This window comes from Strigops habroptila, chromosome 2, assembly GCF_004027225.2.
Source record: "Strigops habroptila isolate Jane chromosome 2, bStrHab1.2.pri, whole genome shotgun sequence".
Taxonomy (NCBI): Eukaryota; Metazoa; Chordata; class Aves; order Psittaciformes; family Psittacidae; genus Strigops; species Strigops habroptila.
In genome coordinates, this window is record NC_044278.2 from 37493989 (window position 1) to 37516213 (window position 22225).

General features: G+C 34.2%; 1 protein-coding gene across 1 annotated transcript in view; it reads left to right on the plus strand.

Annotated features, from left to right (window-relative positions):
- CFAP47 (cilia and flagella associated protein 47) overlaps nucleotides 1-22225 on the plus strand; it is a 295005-nt gene that overhangs the window by 104211 nt on the left and 168569 nt on the right. The window contains exons 39-44 of the mRNA XM_030477406.1: nucleotides 795-883; nucleotides 2016-2102; nucleotides 9261-9337; nucleotides 11363-11508; nucleotides 16769-16877; nucleotides 17747-17973. Of these exons, the coding sequence (XP_030333266.1) occupies nucleotides 795-883; nucleotides 2016-2102; nucleotides 9261-9337; nucleotides 11363-11508; nucleotides 16769-16877; nucleotides 17747-17973 (735 nt within the window). The remainder of the gene's footprint in view (nucleotides 1-794; nucleotides 884-2015; nucleotides 2103-9260; nucleotides 9338-11362; nucleotides 11509-16768; nucleotides 16878-17746; nucleotides 17974-22225) is intronic.

Here is a 22225-nt window from a genome sequence, read left to right on the forward strand (position 1 = left end):
TTCAGGTTTACAATATTAGCCTATGTACGTGCGGAGAAAAGTCAGAGGAATATCTAAGATTCCTAAGGATATAAATCACACTTAGATCCTGAATAAATTTTAAAATTTTGTACTGATTGCTTTGAAAATAGATCTGCAGCCCTTTTGGAATATGAATACTTTTGGAAATTCCATTGTGGAGGTAGTGACGTGCTTCAACCTACTGATTTCAGTTGTCAGATGTAGATGGACAGCAAAATTTTGTTAGATGTTGCTAGGTTTATTTGTGACTTTAGACATTCTGTAGATTAAAGATGTATCCCAGAAATAGTAAGAGCAGAGACAGGCATGTGTTCCAGCATTTCTTATCAAACATTTATTGAGCAGATCCAGTTAGATCCTCTTCTGAACTTGGAGTTTATACAACTGTCTCTTTTTTCCTTTTTTTTTTTTTTTTTTGACATGACTTTCTTAATCCCATAGCAACAGACACTGATGTTAGAAAGAAAGATTGGGGCAAGAGAAAAAAACAGAGAGAATGTAACGATAAGAAGGAGAAAGGATGGTAGCTCAATTTTGGCCTCGTGCTATCATTTGGAAGAGTATTTAAAATGTGGTGAATTTTAATATATATTTAAGAAGAAATAGACTTCAACTGTTCTTTGCTGGCAATAAAGCTTAGCACTTAAATTGTGTTAATTTTGTAGTCACCAGTGGTCAAACACATTCTTCGTAATGTTTTCCTGTTTATGTATTCTTCATGAATGTAGGTTTGCAACTTTTTCATATTGATACAAATTTTTGTTCTCTTTTAGGATATATTGAAATGCAAATCCCCATGTTATGAGCTGAAGAAAGTTACCCTAAATGTTACCAATCCCTTCAGTACTGATGGCATATTCAGGTAGATGATGTACAGACAAATCTTTAATCACCATTCCGTTTTATCAAATCTTTTGCATAGTTTTCTTCTTCTCCTTAAAAATGTAAGACCTTTACATTTAATAAGATTAACCTTTAATAAGGTTAAATTATAGGGATTTATATTGCCAAAGTTGTTACAAGCACTATGAAGTGGAAGCTATTATAATGAACAAAAAAGATAAATAAGCCTTAATTGGAATTCATCTCAGTGTAAGCAATAAAGCTAGAGCTTTAATCAAATGGAGTTCATGAACCTTGCTTGTATTTTTGTGTTTGGCTGAGGCCCAGCAGAATTCCAAAGAGAAATAAACCATGTTAATTAATAGTTGGTTATTTTTCCCTAATCTGCTTTATCCTGCTGTTTTAAATTTTTAAGCATGCAAAAGAAAAAACCCACGTTTTTGCCTTGGGGCTTGCAGCACTATCAGTTAATCTAATTTTTCATTTATATTCATCATAGATGTGACAACTGCAGAGTTAGTTATAAATACTGCTTCCCTTAATACAAAAGAGATAGAGAGCTGTGCCCCTTTAAATCTATGTATGTGATCTGACTCTATATTTTGTCTTTAGTCTGTAGAGATAAGGATTGGTTCATGTCATGGATTTATTTACAAGAGACATTTCCAATAACATTTTTAGCTTCTTTTACTGATCTGATTAATATATGTGTTGCATAAGCTGCAAATTAAATTTCTTTTTCCCCTATAGAATGGGTTTGGTTTAGACACCTGTAGCAGGATTGTTTTCACTGCTCCAGTAACATGCTCTGGCATAAGCCTTGTATGTGGGAATCTTATGAGTTTATTTAGCATCTGTCTTTTTTTCGAAGTTCTGGAGATGGTCAGAGAGGCTGCCTGTAGTCAGTTCTATGAGATGGATAACTGTCTTGGCCTAAATTGTGCAAAATGTTCTAAGTTATTAAATAAGGAAGAATTAAAACATTAATAAATAAGATTTTTTTTTTAAATCTGTTAAAATTTTTTTACAGTAGTTTTAATTTATCTCCAATTGAAAATAATAAGCTTATTTACCAAGCCTTCATTTAAAAAAATAAACTTAATTTTGTCTTCATTCTGCAAGTTAAAACATGTGTACTTACCATACTCCAGGGTCATTTTGCTAGAATCCAGAAGTTACTTAATGCAGCCAGAGGAAGTGTATCAAGCGAAGCAAGTAGAGCAAGAGCAAACTTTCAGGTAAGCTTTAAATAGCAATTGCTAATTATAATATATTGAACTGTGTAACATTTTAATAACACCTTACAGAGAACTTACTGAAACAGGGAAGAAAAGATAAATATCCTGGGATAGGGGCAACTGTGGTGACTTAGGTGACTGAAATGCTGAAAACTAGTTCCAGTTCAGTGCAACAAGATTAGTTCTGATTCTTGGCATGAAGAAGGTAGAGATATTTAAAGGTACAACAGTAAGGTCAAGTTTTTTATTATAAATAGGCAGTCATAGAATTCTAATTGTGCTGAAGTGTAAAATGTTACAGGTTCAGTAGGGTCCTGGAGGTGCAAGAATAGGGTAAGAGGTTATTAGTGCAGATATATTGATACGTTAATATAATTTTATGTCTAGACATTACTTATTAGCTGACCATGGACAGATTTTCTAACATATGAAATCTGGAAGGAGAAGGAGAGTTCAAACTAAGTGTGGTGAAGATAATAAAGTGCCAAAGAATGAAAAAGAGAAAGCAACTGGAATGGGAATCAAGGAGACATATAAAGAAAAATCCATGCTTGAGACTTACTGTCTGAAAGAAGGTAGTTCCATCTTCACTGCCTTCAGTTGTAACAGATAAATACCAATAAGCTTAGATGAACAAACAGAAATCTTGGCAGGCTGTGAAGAGGTGAGATGTAAATCAGAATCGCTGATAGTCAAAGTTAAAGGAGAAAGAGAGAATCAAAAGTTTTAAGAAATAAAATTTGTGGCACTCTCTAGAGGTGGCCCAGCACAGAGAAAGAGCAACCATAAATATCCAAAACAATGTTTGGAACTTGCTAGATATTAAGAATTGCACTGTTGTTTTAATAACTGACAGTTTAATAACTCAATTTTTCAGTCATAGACTGAAAGTCTTAATTCTAAGCCTTTTTTTTTTTTTGTGTGTGTCTACATGATTGATGTCCTTTGCATGCTTTGAATTTAATAATCTGTACAGGTCCAAGTGGGGTTCTCAGTCTCACAGTTCCTTCTGTGTCCTCCAGATGTGCCAGATGCACCGCTTTAAACCTCATTGTAACAAGCTTTTCCTGGCAGGTAATCCTTTTACCTACCAACTTTCCCCTTTGGCAGTATCACAGACACCTAAAATGGTGTCATTCACACCAAAGAGGAGACCAATCATTTAGTCACTGTGGCATGGGCTTATCATACTGTGACTGGAAAGGCATACCAATCTGAAGCTAGAGCCCATATAAACTATATCCTTACCAGGACACAGTGCTTTCTAAGCCAAAAAAACACTTAACAGTGACTCATGTCTGAGGCAGGGTGTCATTCAGTCTTTGCAGGCAAGACATTTTTGTCCATGGGGAATTGAATGATGTTTGGTGAGAAGGATAGGTATTTTTCTTTCATCCATCTGACATAGTTTTTCTTTTAAGTATACTGTGACAAAAGTGCCTGGATTTTTTCAAGTTATGCACTTTTCAATGCTTTTCCAAGCCCTTGACACTTCAGTTATTACCCTTGGTCTACAACTGTGTACCAGTATGGTCTGTTCCCTGTGGGAGGAGAACCAGGTGGAGAGGTGCACACCATATGGCCCAGCAATTCTAACATAAAACTACCTATAAGCAGTTTTCAAGCATGTTGGTGTTTTGAATTATGTCCATTAAAAAAGTATTGAATGACAGTAAAGTTCAAGGTTACATTTAATAGCTAACTTTTCCTTCATAGATTTCCTTCTGCGAAACTAGCAAGTGGTAAAGGTATGCTAATGATTCTCTAATAATCCTATTCTAAGACCACAATCAAGCAGTTTAGAATATGCATTACAGTGTTCATGAGTCATAAGGATGGCTCATGATTGCACAGACTGATTTGCAAAAAAAGCTGTGAATGTGGATAAATATTTTTACGTCAACAAAAACTTACTCTAAAACAAAAAAGGAAAAATTAATGAATTTCAAAGCTAGCTTTGCAGAATATTGTATATAGCTTCTTTATTTATTTATTTTTACCAGAGATAATACCCTGGCATTCCAAATACTTTCAATTTTCTGAATTTTGTTCTTATTCTTTTTGTTCTAAGAAGTTTCATGTGTCAAGGAAAGGGTTATGTTATACAGAATATCTGTATTTATTGACCAGCCTGGCAAGTCTACAAAAGCAGCTCTTCCCCTTCGTCAGACCAGCTCCACCAGCCTCCAGTAGACCTGGCCTCCCAAATCTAGGCCTGTGTTCTAAATAACCAAACCCCTGACTGTGGCACCACTGTTCTAACCATTTATTAACCTGCCAAATCCACCTGCTGTAGTCTCTGATTTTGCAATCATGACTTGGCATTCTGATTCAAAGATAAAGCATTAAAAGAGATGACATTTTATATAAAATTTGTATTTTTTGTATTTTTATGTGAGATACTCATTTGTAAGTACAGAATACATAGTTGTACTTGCATACCTCAGAGATCATTTTCCTTTCTGAAAAATGGCCTGTAAGTATAGGTATTAAAATGAATCTCCAGAGTAACATATTCTGAGAATTTTACAAGTCCATTTATTTAAGGCTGTGATTTTTTCTAAGCCTAGCAAGATTAACAATTTATTTTAAGAGAGACCCAATAGCTATCAAATGCTATATGTAATAATTGTTTGCTATAAGCTAGTTCATCAAATTTTACTGCTAAGGGAGGATGACTTTTATGTTGGGATAATACTAAACCTGAGTCTAAAGCTGAAACTCGCAGTATTTTTTTGACATACATTACAGTATAGTTTTCAGCATATATGAGCTCTGTGCTTGTTGTAAATTAAACAAAACTTTCTTTCCATAAATGTAAGTGCACAGCCTTAACTCTTGTCAAAAATGGTAGAAAATATTTGTGAAGGATAGAAAAAGACATAAAGTCGTATCAAGGAACTAAAATGGTAAGGAGCACAATTTGCTTTGACTGGGTGAAAATAAGCAAATACTTTTTTGTAAGTTTTTTTTTGAAGTGTATCTGTTCTTTTCAAATACACTTGAAAAATCAAATCTGTAATGAACAGAATTAAGGTGTTTAGGTTGAGATTCATCCCCTTCACTGTTTTCTCACACAAATCCTTGATTGCATTAAGTTCTTTGTGAATGATTAACTGCACTGTTAGTGAATATAGATAATTCTTGTAGGTTTTGGTGTAAAATAGGCATGGGGGAGGGGCTTTGCTATTCCTGTGCTTTTCAGTCCGCACTTTTCAGGGCTATGACCTTGTGCAAATGAACCTTGTATGTGAACCAAAGTAACTAAGTGAAGAGGAGAATTTAGTGAAAATTTTTAGTAGAACTTGCCTGAAGAGCTTCTCCTATGAGATTTGATGCTTCCTAGAAAGATCATGAACTACATATTAACATGGAATTTTGCATCCCTAATTCCTCATTGTGTGGTATAAATTCCCCAAATACTCTGAGCCAACAGAAAAATTAGCCTTTGTATAGAAAATCATGAAAAATTACATTTATTCTGTGAACACAAATGTTGTAAACTATGTGTACAAATGTGAATCTCAAATACTGGTGTTTTTTTTGGTTGGGGTTTTGAGTATTTTTTTTTGTTTCTTTTTTTGGGTTTTGGTATTTTTTTTCTTTTTGGTTGTTTTTTTGTTTGTTGGGTTTTTTTTTTTGGGGGGGGGTTTCCCCCTCATATAATAATTCTTACGCAGAAAAAGAAAAATCTAAGGAATATTTTAGGGAAGAACTTTTTTAAGTAATTAATTTCTACTCCAAAGATGCCACACTCAGTCTTTTTGGATCAGCACTATAAGTAAGAGAAATCATTTACAACAGGTAGAGATAGTGGCAACACCAGCCGCCTATTTTTAGCAGTGAAATATGCAAATATTCCACTATCTTGTGCTTTTTCTTAAATAATTGTGCTGTTTCCTCTAAGAAAACACCATGGCTCATAAAGCTTAAATATACTATTGATCTGCTGTAGTTCATGAATCCTTGTTATACAGAATTGTGGGATTCCAGTAGGATGTTTCTGATGGTTTAAATCTGGATCTTGCACTTACTGCACTGAATCTGGGTCACTTAACATTTATTAGCATTAGTGCAAAATCTGTGTTTTACTTAGCTTTACTGATTTCATTTGTTAAAAAATGGCCTGCCTCATCTTAAATAACAAAAAAAGTGAATTTCCTATTAAATTTCTTAAACATATTGCTGTCCTGGGGCTTGATTAAGCTAGAAAACATACATTGTATAAAGTTGCCCAGTTTTATAGTAAGATGTGTTGTGATGTGTTCTTTCACTATTACAATGTGGCTGTGCAACTTAAAAAATTCTAAATAAACAAACAAGCAAACAAAAAACTAAACATGATCTTACATGTTATTTTCAAGCTTGAATTTTCAAAATTAGATTTGTATTTAAAAATCTATAGGGAAAACATGCAGGAAGCTGTCTTTGTTATATATTTATAATAAACTATGGATTAAAACATTTATCTGTCCCTTGTGAGTTATAAACACTCATGAATAAGAAGGAGAAAGTTGCCAAACCAATACACTGTATTATCCAGTGTATACTTGTATGTAGTAAATATTTGAAACCCTGGCTCATAGTGAGATTATTTAAATAGACACTTTATCAATATACATGTGATTTGAAGTGAAATAGCGTGTCTTGAAGAAAAATAATTTAATTAGAAAGTTGTATTTAGTGATAAATTTTCTAAATTAATTAGGGATTTTTTTACTGTTGAGGTATAGTAGTACAGAAATCAAAACATTGCTGTTTTACATTCTAAATAGAAATTAGGAGACATATTTAAAGCTAATGATGCATCCTACTATATAGAGGTTTTTCAAATGTTTGACTTGCAGATTACAAAATTTAATCTACATAATTATTAATATTCTGTGCAATAATTAAAGTCTCTGCATTTAAGAATATATATAAATGAAATATTGAAGATAAAAATATATCTTATAAAAGCTCTATTGACTTTACTTCTAGGAGGGATTAAATATAGGACTTCATAAAGCAGTGCGTTTCCAGCCAAGATCCACAGTCTACTTTCTCTTTATTTGTAAGGTGAAAGAGGAATAATTTGTTGCACTCACAATATGTTATATTTAAAAAAAAATATCCCCCACAGGTAAAAATTTCAAATTTACATGGTGAAATACTAGTGTCTCTGAGGTCAGAAATCTGCCGCTGCACTGAACGATAAATAAAAACAACAGAATTAAAACCATTAACATTTTAATTGGAAAAACTGAGATGAGATAACATTTCAACAGCTGCTGTATTTCAGGAAATTAAAGCAACTAAGGCCTGAACCTTTTTTAGGGTTTGGTAATGTTGCCCCTGCATAAGAGCAGACTTCTGTTGAAATCAGTGGAGCTCTGCACAGGAGTTTAGTTTCTTGTATTTATCCAGGCCTAAGCAAGGAAACAAAAAAAATTTGACATTTTTTTGAACTGATGTTGGGCAATTTTTATTGTACTCCTTAAGTAAAATTGAACACGCAGTTGTGCTTAAATATAAAGATTTAATGAACAAATGCGTTGTGCAAAGACTTACCACCATAAGCGTTTCCACGGGAAGTCCACAAAGATGTTACACGACCCAATTCCTTGTATACACCTGCACCAACGTCAATCATGTGAGCATCAGCATCAGGTACCTTAAGCAGCTGTTTAGTTCATCCCCCACCACCAGAGTTGTTTAGCAAAAGAGGCTCACTTGCATTCCACAATCCATAGTTACAAGACAATGCTGTATCATTTCTTATCTCTTCAGGAGGGAAAATTTCACCCACTTAGGGGGAATTGTTCTGTCTTTGGCATTCCTTCTTACAGCCAGTTGGGCCATCTTGTCCTTCATGCCAGATTGTTCCTTGCTCCTGAATTATCATTGCTGAGCAGTTAAAATTTGAATTTCCCCTTCACTGGACAGATTTCTTTTCTAGATGGTATTGGAAACAAAGTTTACATTTAGAGTAGAGTTTAAACCATGAATCCAGACTCTGGAATAATGACTAGTGGTATATCCAAGGTTCCCAGTAAGCCATAGCCATAGGCTAGATTCTTCATTTACTAGATAGTTCTAATTTTTGCATATATGACCTGCTCGTATGTGTCCTAATTAATATAATAAATGTAGAATGTTTGCCTGAAAGTGTGCCTCACACACACACAAAGAATCTAGTATTCTGTAACATGCAACTATATAGCCTGGAAGTACAATTACTGTTTAAAATATTTCTAACTCTAAGTGTCTTATTTTTATTATTTTTAAATGTTAATATTGTGTTAAGGTACTTCAACCCCTAGTTAGGCAGACAGAAGTGAAAAGATTCAGGTAGCTCTCAGGATGGTACCTGGATAAGGTAATTGAGTTAACGTGAATAAAGCAGAGCACTTACCTTATCTTTAAAAAGTAGAGACTGTTGAGCTAGGAAAAAGGTAGAGAGAGCTAGAGAAAAAAATAGAGGCTTAAAAAAAAGTTTAGTTAAGAGCAGGTCTAGTCTCTGAAGTATGTTCTGATAAGGGCCAAAGCAGACTGTTACTTTTGCAAATCAGTTTCTCTAAGAAGCAGCAGTCTAAAAACATGTCCACAGGTCTATGAATGTAAGTCCTAGCATGAGCACAGTGTATCTGAACTGAATTTGATTTGCAGATATTTAGATTTATTTCTATAGAGTAGTTTTTGGGGGAAAAATTGGAAAGACTGAATGGAAGACAACTGAGAGCATCAGAGGAATGCAGGGCCTTGCCACTTCATGATGTACCAGGGAACAATTCATTTCCTATCCCCATAAGATATTGAAATGATAGAGGAGAACTGGAACTGAGGTCTGCAAAGGTGTTATTGAAGAGGAGTACTTTTGACTGGCAGAATATAATTGTACTTTTTTTTTAACATGGAATTTTGCTTATATGAGTATTGCAGAGATATTTTACTGGTTAAGTGAAGGGAGCATGTTCTGGCTCTGCTGTAAATATGACTATTAACTTTAGTGGAAGAGGTAGTATTCAACATTATTGGTAGGTAGATGGTTCCAAAATGTGGATTTTTTTTTCTGGAAAATATTTGTTTTTCAAGTATTTATTCATAAAAAGAGGAACAAACCTATTAATAATAGAAATATCCAGCTTTAGAATATCACTTTAATTTTTTTTCTTTTAGTTCTGAAAATAACATATTACATTTTAAAAATGGTGCTCTGCCTGAAGATCCAAATGAAGAGATCAACTTAAATTGCTGTAAGTACCTCTATACAATGTGTCACTATGGTGGAAATTAGATTGTCTACATGGGCAAGATTTTGACATATAAAGTATGTTCAGTAATTATTAGAGAGTTTATCTTCTGTTGTATTTAATTTAGTGAAAAGATTTCTAAGGTTGTTCTATAGGAATCAGGCATTTCTTGGCCTTATTTCCTATGAAATGTCAGTCCACAGTTCTCTTAAAACATACAAATGTAAAGCTACAGCATTTTCTGAGACTGCTGCAAATTTTTAGGATGGCTTTATGAAATTAATTTTGTCCCCTTAGAAAATATTGTTTTGCTCCTGTGAGGTGATATGGAAAGCAGATTTGTAATCTGAATAATTTAGCCCTTCTAGATATATTATCTCATATTGTATTCTGAGATGTGATTAAAAGCCAATTAATACGCAGTTCATAAAAAAAAAAAAGTATGTACCTTAAGTAATAAAGTGGGGTACAACTATTGTACCCATTTGTGAGTAGCTTATGAAGGTTTTTATGGCTTCAATCAGATTGAGACTACAGACATTTTTTACGGCATCTCAGGTCTTTGGAAATGAAATTATGTTTTCATTTCTTGTAGAAGTGCATTCCTCGTTTAAGAATAATTCCCCTTCATTGTCTCAATACCATGGCAAACAAAACCTAAACAAGAGTCTTCTTTACGTGTTTTACACCCTGACCTGAGAGAACATGCACTATTTAAACTACAGGAATATTTTTTTTCTCTTGGAGCAGCCGTAATAAAAAGGAAGAAAACTGTAAACCCCCCCAAAAAACCAACAAAACAAACAAAAAAAAAGAACCCAACCCAAACCAAAACAAAACAAAAAAACCCAAACCCAACCAACCCCCAGCAAAACCCCTATTTATTAAACGTTGCTTTTTTGGCAATTGTTTTAATTTCAGAAAATCCAGAAAAAAAGTGAGGCGGGAGGGCTCTCACAAGAGATTCAGTCTACTCCACAGTTTTACATACTTTGAATGAGGAAAAACTTGAACAGAGACAAGTTTGAGAGTTAGTGCCTTAGGCAGTAAAAAATTAGTTGCTTTTAGATCTGCCTTATCCTATTTGATGGAAAGGTAAAAATGGGACTTCATTCCTCTTGGTATTTGTGTGTGTGTCATTGTTTATGTAGGCTTTAGAAACATCAAATTAATATAAAATTTAACTGTTGGTTAAAGCATGAATATTGGGAAATTTGTATTTTTATTGATTGGAAAGCAATTTGGACTATGCAGAGAAAAGGTGGGTGGTGGCTATGCCTTTCTTCAGCTTGGTTCTTGGTGGTTTTGAGGGGTGACCCAGTTCTATTTAGAGTTTGACATATGTTTCTTACGTGATGTGCACCCATTTCTGTTGCCTTCACTTTTACACCTATTCTAAAGTCTGCCAGCCAACCTTGAATGAATGTCTGGTTCTGAGGTAATCTGCATTATCAAAATATGTTTAGCAGATGAAAAACACATAGTGAGAAAGTAGTCAGATTCTGCCAGATTCAACCCCAAGATTCTTAATGTCTTATGAAGAAAACACTTTCTGAATTTGTGAAAACAATGCAAAGAAAGCAAGCTTGCCAGTATTTTTATCTACACGAAAGGATTTCAGACTATAACATAACATTGTTACTGCTACTGAGAGCAAAACTATTTGTTTAAATAACAGTAAACTGTACTCTTCATTCTGGCAGTAGTCATTTGCCAGTAGTCATATAAGGTGTACATCCTTAAAGAGCTTTTGATGGTGATAACAGTTTTCCCGGATTTTGTTTCAGTGCACAGAATAAGAACATGAGTAATTAGCAAAATTAAGTATTTAAATAATACAGCATGCAATATTGCAACACATCTACACAAGTGTGACTGAAAATACTGATTACCAATTACAAATGTGCCTTAGATACTGATTACTACAGGAGACTGTATACAGTGTCCTTATATTTAACCTCAGGCAGCTACATTATTTTACAACCTGTGCTGTTGTATCTAAACAACCATTTAAACTTATTTTAACAGCTGACCAATCCAGCCTCCTGCATGAGTTTTTCAGTCCAATGGAAAAACTGTTATTGGAAGGGAGAAGTTCTGCAGGCTTAGATATTCACTTTCTTCCCTTTAATCTGGAAAAACGTTACTGTAGTGTCATTCTGGCTAATGAACTGGTAAGAAAAGAAAGTATGAATAGAAAGTGGTTTTCATGTGGTAGCCTCGTCAGTTAAGAATTGGGCTATGTTTGCCAACTATGTGTGAATAGGGTAAGTAAATATACAAATTGATTATGCACATATTTTAAGGTAATGTATTTGAATGCATATGCAATTATAAAGACATGATCTATGTATGGTATTCCTATTATTCATGGAGGAAAATGTTGCTGAAGAAGTTGGTCAGAGATTAACATAAGATTGGACGCTTCAGTTAAGAAATTTAAACGAAAGTTTACTGCCCTTTTATCTTCACATAATTAGAATTATATGAAATGCTGCAAGTTACTTTTTATTGTAAAATCGTTACAAATAAAAATAACACTGCAAGGAATGTTATTTTGGTGGCTTTTCTAGGCAACTCATCTTAAAAACAAATATGGAATTTAAATAATTTGTCGATGTTGGAGCAAGAATAATACTTTAGGATGAGATATATGCACGAAGAGGATAAAGTCTTTACTGTACATCTCTCCATCTTGTTCGCTGTATAAGGATATGATGTCAAAGTATAATAATAATTATTTTCCTTGCTCTATCTCTTTTTTTAACTTGCCTGCCAATCTAGATTCTAAGCAGTCCTGGCACTCATGCAGGTAAAACTTTTGAACAGATTGTACATCAGTATTGACTCCAGTACCTTTCAGTTTCTCTTGACTCACATAGCCTGGGTTTTGCCATATGTATTTAACCAAAATTGATTTCATCAAATTACCAAGACCTGGTTTTGACCAACTTTCAGAGTTTAAAATTTGCACTCCAGCTTCTTTGATGTTCCTGTAATCCTTTATCTCAGTGGTCACAGTCTTATTTACCTGTCTTTAGTCCATCTTTTCCCAGATCTTTAAACTCCCTGCTGTGTTTTGTCTCTATCCATCAATGTTTTACAACACCCTGTGTTTTTCTAATATTCTTTTATGTGTGATTGATCTCAAGGCTTATGTTCTTCTTTTTAGTTTCATAATACTACGTCTCTGTTTCAGCTTTCCCTCTGTGCAGATACATGCATCTGCCATTCTCTCTGACATGTTTTCATGATTTGTAACAATACATCCAAAACTAAATGACTTATTCTTTTTCTCCTGCACGTTGTCAGCTTCCATATGTTTCATTACTATAGAATAGTACAAGAGACTTCTGCTAGTGTTTAGTGTTTGTATGTTTGGTGTTTGTTTTTATTGTTTAACCAGGACTTTGGCTATGCTACTTGGCCAGCTTATATTTGGCCTCGCTTTTAAAGGAAAATGAGACTAATGAAATAATTCCGAAGCCAATCTATCTGACTCTGTTCAATATTTGAAACCTCTGGCCATTTTTTAAGAAAACAAGCCATATGGCTGGAAGTCTAAAGAGTGCACAGTTCACTTAAGTTTCTTGAAAGTTAGCAGAGGGAGAGAAGATAATCTGTCAAAACCTACAGTGAGACAGTGAGCTCATGCCTTATTGAGACCAGGGAATAACCCACAAAAAGGTTGTATAAATGTCCCCGTGTCAGAGGATAGTGATCTTTATGGATGGTTCAACAAAAAAAAACAATCCAGCACTCAGCATCATTCAGAAAGACAAATTATTAGGAGAGAAATAGAATAAAAATGTGAAATCTCAGTATGCCTTTCTGAAGAGCTATGCTGTACACATCTTGAATATCATGTGCAGTTCCATTCACCCCAGCAAATAATATAATAGGGACAGGGGTGGAGGGAAGAGAGAGAGAAACGAGAATGATCAGAAGGATGTAACAGTTTCTTTATAGAGACAGATAATTAAAAAAAAATAAATCCTGTAATTAATAAAAGAGATTATTAAGGGACATTACAGGTACATAAAGCAGAAGTCTATACGCTGGCTAAGAAGAAGCTCATACTACATTAGGTATAGAGCCAGAAAACTAAATATTTTAGTGAATATAGACATGTTAGTGGGAGGAAAGCAAATATAAGAGATGTAGTCAGAGATATGGCATGGTTATACTTCATGCGGAAAGGGAAAAGAACATTTCTGACAGCCGCAGTGTTGCCTCCAGTCGTGATGTAGAAACATCTAAGTTTAAACACCTAACTAGTGGTCACAGTTTTTAACCAAGAACTAGTTCAGCTTTATCATAGTAGGAAGCATTAATGACTCAGAGAAGCCACTGTTATGTCCTGTATGATAACTATTGCTGGAACACCTGGTCCTTTCAGCTTAGCTGAGTAGGAAGGAAGCATTTAAAGGCTGCTGAAAGTACAAAATCTTCTATACATAGCACCTCAGGTTAGAAAGTCCCATCCATGTAAATGTATCATTTGTAAGAAAATGTGGTAAATCTCTTAGGGAAAAATGAAACTGCAAGATTTTAGAGCTGTACAGTAATGGCACAGAAAGAAATTGGCTTTCTTAAATATTGTGTATATGGCTGCAATATTTCAATCATACCATTATCTAATTGACAAACAAGTGTAGCTACCATGCTGTATGAAAATCAAATGGCTTCATACGATGATGAGACTTATATCATTCAAATATGGACTTGTGCTGTACATAATCTAAAAAAATAACCAAATTCAGCATTTCTGTAAATTCTTCCTACCTACCTTTCCTACCCTTTTTGACAAATAGACTGAAATAGTAATCAAAGACTGCTTCTTCATTACAACCAATGAAGAAGGTACTGAGATTCAAATCACCAGTTGGACTTGCATCTGACTAGAAATCCTATCTGTCATTGCATTAACTGTAATAAAAGCAAGAAGATATACTGGTTCAAGTTTGTTGGCCTGCTCAAGTATGTTGCTTAAATTGTTTCTAAATAATCTGGGTGCTAACTTTTCTAAGGTTTGAAATAACAGTGCAAGTTATTTATAACATTTTTCAAGGACTTGTTTCAATATTTCTGTTTTTTAAGAAAAACTGAAACTGACATTCTTCAAATTTTTAGCATAGATCTTTCCAGCAAAGAAATTATATATTGGTTAACATAACTGGGCTGCTTTTTCTCTCTTTGTTTCTGGGAGGTAATTTAAATGTGAACATCTCATGATTTCAATGACAATAATTTACTAAGTCATACTTTGGGAATGTCAGTCCAGACTTTCACAGCTAAATGTCTAATGCACAATTAACTGTTTTATTAAAAGAACACTTTACTATCTGTTGTTCTTAATTACTGACTTGTATGGAGAGCTGCAAATTCCTGGGAGCTATATATTCTCTTGAAATATCAGTTAGGAATGGGATTAGACAAATAGCTAATGGTAGTTCAACAGGTATTTTCTTAACTATTTTTATTAACAGCAAACCCTACAAATGTTGATGATATTCTGTTTACAGCTGATGGAAAATGGAAATATAAAGCATTAAAACCATGGGAATACTAGCTAAACTTTCAACATACAGTGAAATAGTGAAATACCCATTCTGTTCCAAAGCATCAGGAAAAACTCAGCAGAAAGAAAACAGGATTTTCATTCTATGGAGATCAAAACCCAAGAATTCTTCAAAGCAAAGAGGGAAATGGGGAAGTTTGTTCCTACATATAAGCATATTGATGTCAGCAATGACAAGAAAAGAAATTGATAGTAAAATGGCATCCTAGCAACCAACACCTTCATGAAATTATTTGTATATTCTGCGAGCTTGTTAGCAGTCCTTATGGAGACAAATAACTGTGTCAAACAGGAATAATTCCTGGTTAAATTGGTTCCCAGGAGTGGCTATTAGTTTCTGTGTGGGAACTCGCTTTTGCTGTAGGTTTCTTTAATCCTTCCCAAGGAAGAATTGTCTAAACTCCTGAATCAAGGAAGGGGAGAAAATGCCATTGAAGTTGAATAGCTTTCCTTCTGCTGTGTCAGAAAGATAACTGCAATGCTTTCAGCCTTAACATAAATATGTGTTGAAACTATGAATAAAGTTAAAATAAAAATCAGCCTCATCGTACGTTACAGAGCATTATTAAAGGGAAAACATTGCATTGGTTGGAAGGTGGTCTAAATTCCATAAATTACTTCCTTCATATCTGGAATAAAGGACAGAATATGCATTTTTAGGGCAGAGTTTTACAGAATGTGGTTTATGGAAATAAAGAGATGACCTTCTGTGCAAATTATATCAGTTGTTAGATCAGTTCTACCTTGCAATCAGTAGAAGCTGATGTTGTCCAAAAAATGTCTGTGGTAAAGAAAAGAAAAGTTATCAGAATAATAGCAATATATCATTAAATCTCCTGCCTAGTTCAGGTAGATCTATAGGTACCTAATTTAGGTATCTTAGTTTTGGGATGTTCAGTTGTGGCCTTTATAATTTGGACTACTTTAAGTGCATTTTCTTTTTTAAAAAAAGGATGTGTCTATCTTTATTTGCACCATACTTACTTTTTTTTGTTGTTTTATCTATGATTCAAAGTGTTATTTCTCTGCTAAGTAATTTATCATTTCCTCTGTGAAAAATTACTGTCTTCCTTTGTTTTAGGTCATGTTTATATTTACATTCAAACTTTTGTAGGTTTTCCATTCTTTTTGATGAAATTAAGATTTGTTAATTTATTTCTTCTTTATGGAGAATTTGTACATAGAATCATAGAATCATAGAATCATAGAATGGTTTGAGTTGGAAAGGACCTTAAGATCACCTAGTTCCAACCCCTCCTGCCATGGACAGGGACGCCTCACCCTAGACCATGTTGCCCAAGACTCTGTCCAACCTGGCCTTGAACACTGCCAGGGATGGAGCATTTACCACTTCTTTGGGCAACCTGTTGCTGCCTTGACTTCTGCTCTTTTTTTCTTTCTAGAGAAAAGTTACTGGCTCAAAATTACTGTAAACATTTTTTAAAAAAAGTTCTTAACTGTGAAGTAAGTTATGAATGAATATGTTTAAACTATATACAGCTATAACACATAATTAGAATTCACTTTGTTGCTGTATTTGTGGGTCAGGGTATCCTTATTCAGTTAAATTATATATAGAGCTGGAAAGGATTCAATTAATTGAAATTTCTTGATTTTCACATTTAATGTCCTCCATTAAAGGTACCTTATTGTCATAGCAGGGTTTGAAATTGTATTTTTCTTTTATTTAAACATAGTTTTAAAATAGCGGGTCTCCTGAATATGTAAATTATTTTGCAAATCAGATTTTAAGTATTACTAGGGTATCTTTGGTTTTAGTTTTAATATCTTGCCTCCTCTTCTGCATGAGTTGTTTTCTGTGTTCTGTGAATTTGTATGTTCTTGCATTTCAGATTGGAGAATTCATATATCTGATAGAGGGAACAGGTGATATACCTTTGCCTTCGGGATTGCTTCCGATGGATAGTCCAAATGTTTTGCATGTTAGCAGTACATTAGAAGGTAAAACAAATAGAAGGGGGAAGAGTAAAATAGAGCAAATAATTATCTTCTGCAGATATTCTTTAGTTCCCATGCCTTTTTTCCAAATTAATTAAATAAATCTTGTAAAAGCAATTTTTCATAGTGAACTATAAGAAAGATATTACTATGTACCAATCAGATATTTCTTTTAATGTTGTCCAGTCCATTGTCTTCAGAGCAACAGCTAGTTGTTAGCGAGCTTTAACTTTCTTGTATTGTCTTCAACATAAGTCTTCATAAATATTTTTTGATTCTTTCTCTTCTACTTCAGAATATAGATTATAGCCAGATGAACCAGGACAAGTTATCTTCACCTAGAATTTTTCTAATTTTAAATTGCATGAGTTTTGTATGCAGTGTTGTGATTTGACAGGCAATCCAATCCTTTTGTCTTTAAACAGACAGTGATAAACTGCTGCCAATCCTATTTCAGAAATTGTGTTAGCTATTATTTGAAATAATTGCTTGTGGCTTCTTTTAGAGGAGATGCAACATCATCTAGAAGGGTAAAAGAGTGGCTGTGTTGTGTAGGTATCAGAAAGACTTTTAAAAACTTTCATTACTGTCATAATAGTAGTAACACTAAAGCCTGGATTTTCTTGTTAACTAAGCAACTTGTGGTTTGTATTTCAGTTTATGTTAATTTTTATTTCCCCATTATGATTAAAAATTTTAAAAAAAGTATTACTGGAGTAAATAATATGTACCAGAGAAATAACACTAAACATCAAGGCAATTTTATATTCTGGCTTTTCTTTGGAGAGTAGAGATTTTAAATACTCCATGCAGTTATGCTACTGGTTGACAAATGTGGGGGTTTTGTTTCTTTTTTTTGTTTTATTTAACAGGTCCAAGTTCAGCAGAGCCAGTTTTATATTTGAAATGTGGTCTTGATCAGATTCTTGAAGAAAATCTGAAGGTTCCATTGATCAATGAGTCAAGAGAGAGGGCTCTGGCTATTGCTGCACAACAGCAGATGTCAACTATTGAATATGAAAGAAGAAAGATCACAGGGACTCTGCAGAGCAGTAGTGTTAGAGTTGCAACTGCATTGTTAGGGCTGTCCAGAGTAGAGGTAAGAAACACAGTAATCTGTTACTGCAATTATTTACTTGTTCTTGGCTTTTTTGGCTGAATTTTTTAAGTTTCAGGAAACTGTGAAGTTATGCTTTTTTTCACACAGTCTGTAATCTGACAGTTACTAATCCCAATTTCCCTCAGACACGGCAATATTATATATGTTCATTCTGAAGCTGCTTTCTCCACGCTATTAGGAAATGCTTCCTTTAAGAAATCTTGGCTGCAGTTAAAAAAAGCCTTAACGTTTTACTCTATTTCATACTCTATGTAATAGGTATCTGTATTTATATCCTTCCTTATGCACATTTTTGTAAGAAATGAAAATTCTCAAACAGGATTTTTCTTTAAAGAATAGGCTTTGTGAATAAATCGAGGAGCAGAAAAGACTTTTTCATGTCTTGCAATCAATACAAAATAGTTTTGGAAAACCACAGATCTTCTTTAGAAGCTATAGCTCCCTACTTATATATCATTCCAACCTAGAGATATTTTCCCAGGATTTCAATATCTAGAAACAAAAAACCTCCCAAGGTGGTCTGTTAAACATTCAATTAGTACTTGTGAATAAATTTATAACAACAATATTGCCAAATGAGAAAGCTTTTTTCTCATGTAGATTTCAGGTGCAACCTTCTATGGATAACAGCCACACTCTAGGCTTTAACTTCCCTTGTGAACCTGATGTTACCTGGCCACAGATAGATCACTGAGCAGCTGTGTTATTCCAGTTTTCCCATTAAACTACTTCCTGAGTATGGGTTCCCGATATTAAGAGGAAGAGAAGTTTCCCATGTGTCTTGATGTTGCTAAATATATGCTTTTTGTTTACAGATAAGCTCAAAAAGTAAACAAAATAAGGGAGGAAAAAAGTCAGAGTAGATTTAATCTAGTGTATGTTTGTATTGGGAAAAGAATTGCAACCATGTAATCTGGACGCAAATAGTTTCCTTTTGGATTATAGCTAATCCACTGCCGTGGTAACATTTTATGAACTTTTCATAATTGAAGTCCCTTAATATCACAGTCACTTAGCAAATACTTGACGAAAGACTTAACTGCTCTGAAACTGTGAATGTAATCAAGGAAGAACATAATAGTAACACTTTTTGTACCACTAGGTATGCTAAACTCTAATATGAGTTCTAAAATTACCTGTATCGTAGAAGAGTGGAGGACAATTAGATTAGTCATAAAATACATAATGATGGATACTAACACTGAATAAATTATCATGTGAGAAATGAAACTAGTATGCAGAAAAAAGTATTTTCCTCCATGTACAGAAAGTCTTATAATTGCTTATGAAAAATAAAATGGAAAAGTTTGCTGTATACTGATGTAGAAAAGACATGTTAAAAACATGTCAGTATGACAAACCCCTATGCAGATTAAATTCTGAAAAGTTTTCCTAATAACTTTTGTCATAAATTCTTACTTACTGTCTGTATAAAAGTGACAGTATAGAAATTCTGGTGGCATTAATTGAAGAAAGTTTTTGAAGGGGGCTGGTATTCTGCATTTAAATTTGGAGCTAAAGTGTGAGTTTAGGTTTATTGCCCAATTGCCCTCCCCACCTCCCCCCCCCAAAAAAAAAAATCCCATCCATATCCTGTGGTTTTGTGAACTACTTAGGCTCATGAAATCCTCTGGAATATATAGAATCATAGAATCAACTAGGTTGGTAAAGATCTTTAATATCATCAAGTCCAACCATTACCCCAGGACTGCCAAGTCCACCACTAAACCATGTTACTGAGGGCCTCATCTACACATGTTTTTGAACACTTCCAGGGACGGTGATTCCACCACTTCCCTGGGAAGCCTGTTCCAATACCTCCTTTCAGGTAGTTGCAGAGAGTGATAAGGTCTCCCCCCCAAAGCCTTCTCTTCTCAAGACTAAACACCTCAGTTCCCTCAGCTGTTCCTCATAAGACTTGTGCTCCAGACCCTTCACCAGCTTTGTTACCCTTTTCTGGACCTGCTCCAGCAACTCAATATCTCTCTTCGTTACTCTCTTTGATTTCTATTCCACCTTTGTACTCCCTTTCTGGAGATATAATTGTGTTATATAATGAATGGACAGAAGGAAAAATTGTTTCAGCTTCCTCCATTTATTTGCATGTCAAACTGAGGAATAACTAACTAAATAATTGTATACTTTCCATTCCTATTAAACTGTACCTTTTACTCATGTTTACTTCAATCACATAGAAAATAGAAATAATGGTAGGCTATATTTTTTTAGTCAAACTGTATATTCAGTAACTTTTGCTGTATGGTTTTACTTGCCCCACCTATGTGCATGGTTGAAAGTCCGAGCTATTTTTCTAGTGTGTTTTTACTGCTTTTTCTTCTTGCTGTAAGGAAAAAAAAAAAATCTATTTTGATTCTTTTTAATGATTAGAGTTACTAAAAAACCCAAGGATTTCTTATCTCTTTCCCATTAAAGTTGCTGTGCATATCCTGTTTATCCTGTTCGGGTTTTGTGCTAAATGGTGTTACTTCTGCGCCAATATTAGACAGTGTGCAGCCAGAGTACAGAAGTGACAGTTAACAAGTCTGAGGAACTTGGAAATGGACATTCAATGGAAAGGTGCAGGAATATTAGCTAAATCTTTCTTTCTCTCTTTTACTTATTCAACTAGGTTAAAATCAGCTGGTTAAATATTTCTGCTAGAAAGAGAATTTTAATAGTTTATTTTAAAATCTTGGGCACTGAAGGACTCACTAGCAGCAAGGTTAGGTACTTAATCTCCCATGTCCCTCCCTGTCTCCCCAAAGCAACCACTACTACCAACACAATCCAAAGAATTTGTTGCAGGATTTTTTTTTTTGTGCTTTAACTTTGGTATAATTTAAAAAATATTTGAAAACAAACAGCATCAAAAAATAAAGCAGTTAGTTAGTTAGTTAGTTAGAGAAGTTGAGTAGTGAAAAGATAGATAGGAAGCAAGGATGCTAAAGCAATAGGAATCCAAACATGCATATCTCGATATTTAAAGTAAAATCAGAAATTAAAATCAGTAACCTCATGCTTCTTTATTTTAATAGAATATATGTAAGTCATAAAAACCCAGAAACTAAATAATATCCTGGGTGCATGCCCATTTATGACTGTGAATTTTTTATTGTTTTTAATGAAAGATGTTAGGATAGTTCTGAATTTTATTTAAGTATACAATTGTGTGAATTTCTTACCTCCTGAGTATTTCGTTAATTTAATTCCAACTAAAACATTTTTAGGTAGTAGTAAAAAGAATATAGGATAGAACTCTCTGCCACTGTTAAGGTTGGGACTGGCATTATTGTGAATAATTACAAAATACTTTTTTCATGATTAATAAGAGAAAGTTGCTGGTGGAAAGTTTAGGTGAACAGATAACAAGGGAAGAAAAAGCCTATGTGAAAAGAAAGGGGAGAGAATGTCGAAGAAGAACATAACTTGTTTAGATTGAAGTTGCTAATGATAGTAAATAGAGGTAAGTGATTAAAAGAAGGAAGGAAATAATGAGAATTCACTCATTTGTGTATGCAGGGGGAGTTGCAGTTAGTGAAGAGAAAGTCAAAATAACTTGCCTCAGTTTTCCTTCTTTCTAGAATCTGCATAAAGAGGCACAACTTAAACCCAGTTTCTCGATACAGGGCTCTTTCTCCATAGTCAGAGATGCTAGTAACCTCCTTGTATAATTAGACGTTGTGATAGGGAAGGAATAGAAGTCCTGTTCTGCAAAAGTCACAAAACTAAAGCTTGCACTTGCCTCTGTGTCCAGATGTGTCCTCATAGTTAAACTGTAAAAGATTTACTTAGGCTCTATTTTGCCTCTCTTCAAAATCATGGCTCATCATGGACTGCAGATCTCTGTGTCCTTCTAAAAGCCATATTCCAGCTTTTAGAACACTGTGCATTTTCTTTCTGTCTTGCTGTCCATGTGACTAAGCAGCACTGAATATTTTATCTTAGTGCATCATAGTGGTGCCAATGAGTTTTAGCTTTGATCAATGGAAGATGAGTAGGGACCTTGTGCACTCAAAGCTATGGCTTCTGCTGCTTGGCTGATGTGGCAGAATCTCATCCTACACCTGTTCGGCTCTGATCTTCAAAGTTTGTGCTCTTCATAGACAACCAGGATTCAAGGATTTTGTGATCTTCCATATGATTATGGAAAAATTGTAAGTTAAGTTTGGACAGTTTGCTTTTTTAAATACAAGTGGGGTTTTTGGTTTTTTTTTGGTTGGGATTTTGGGGG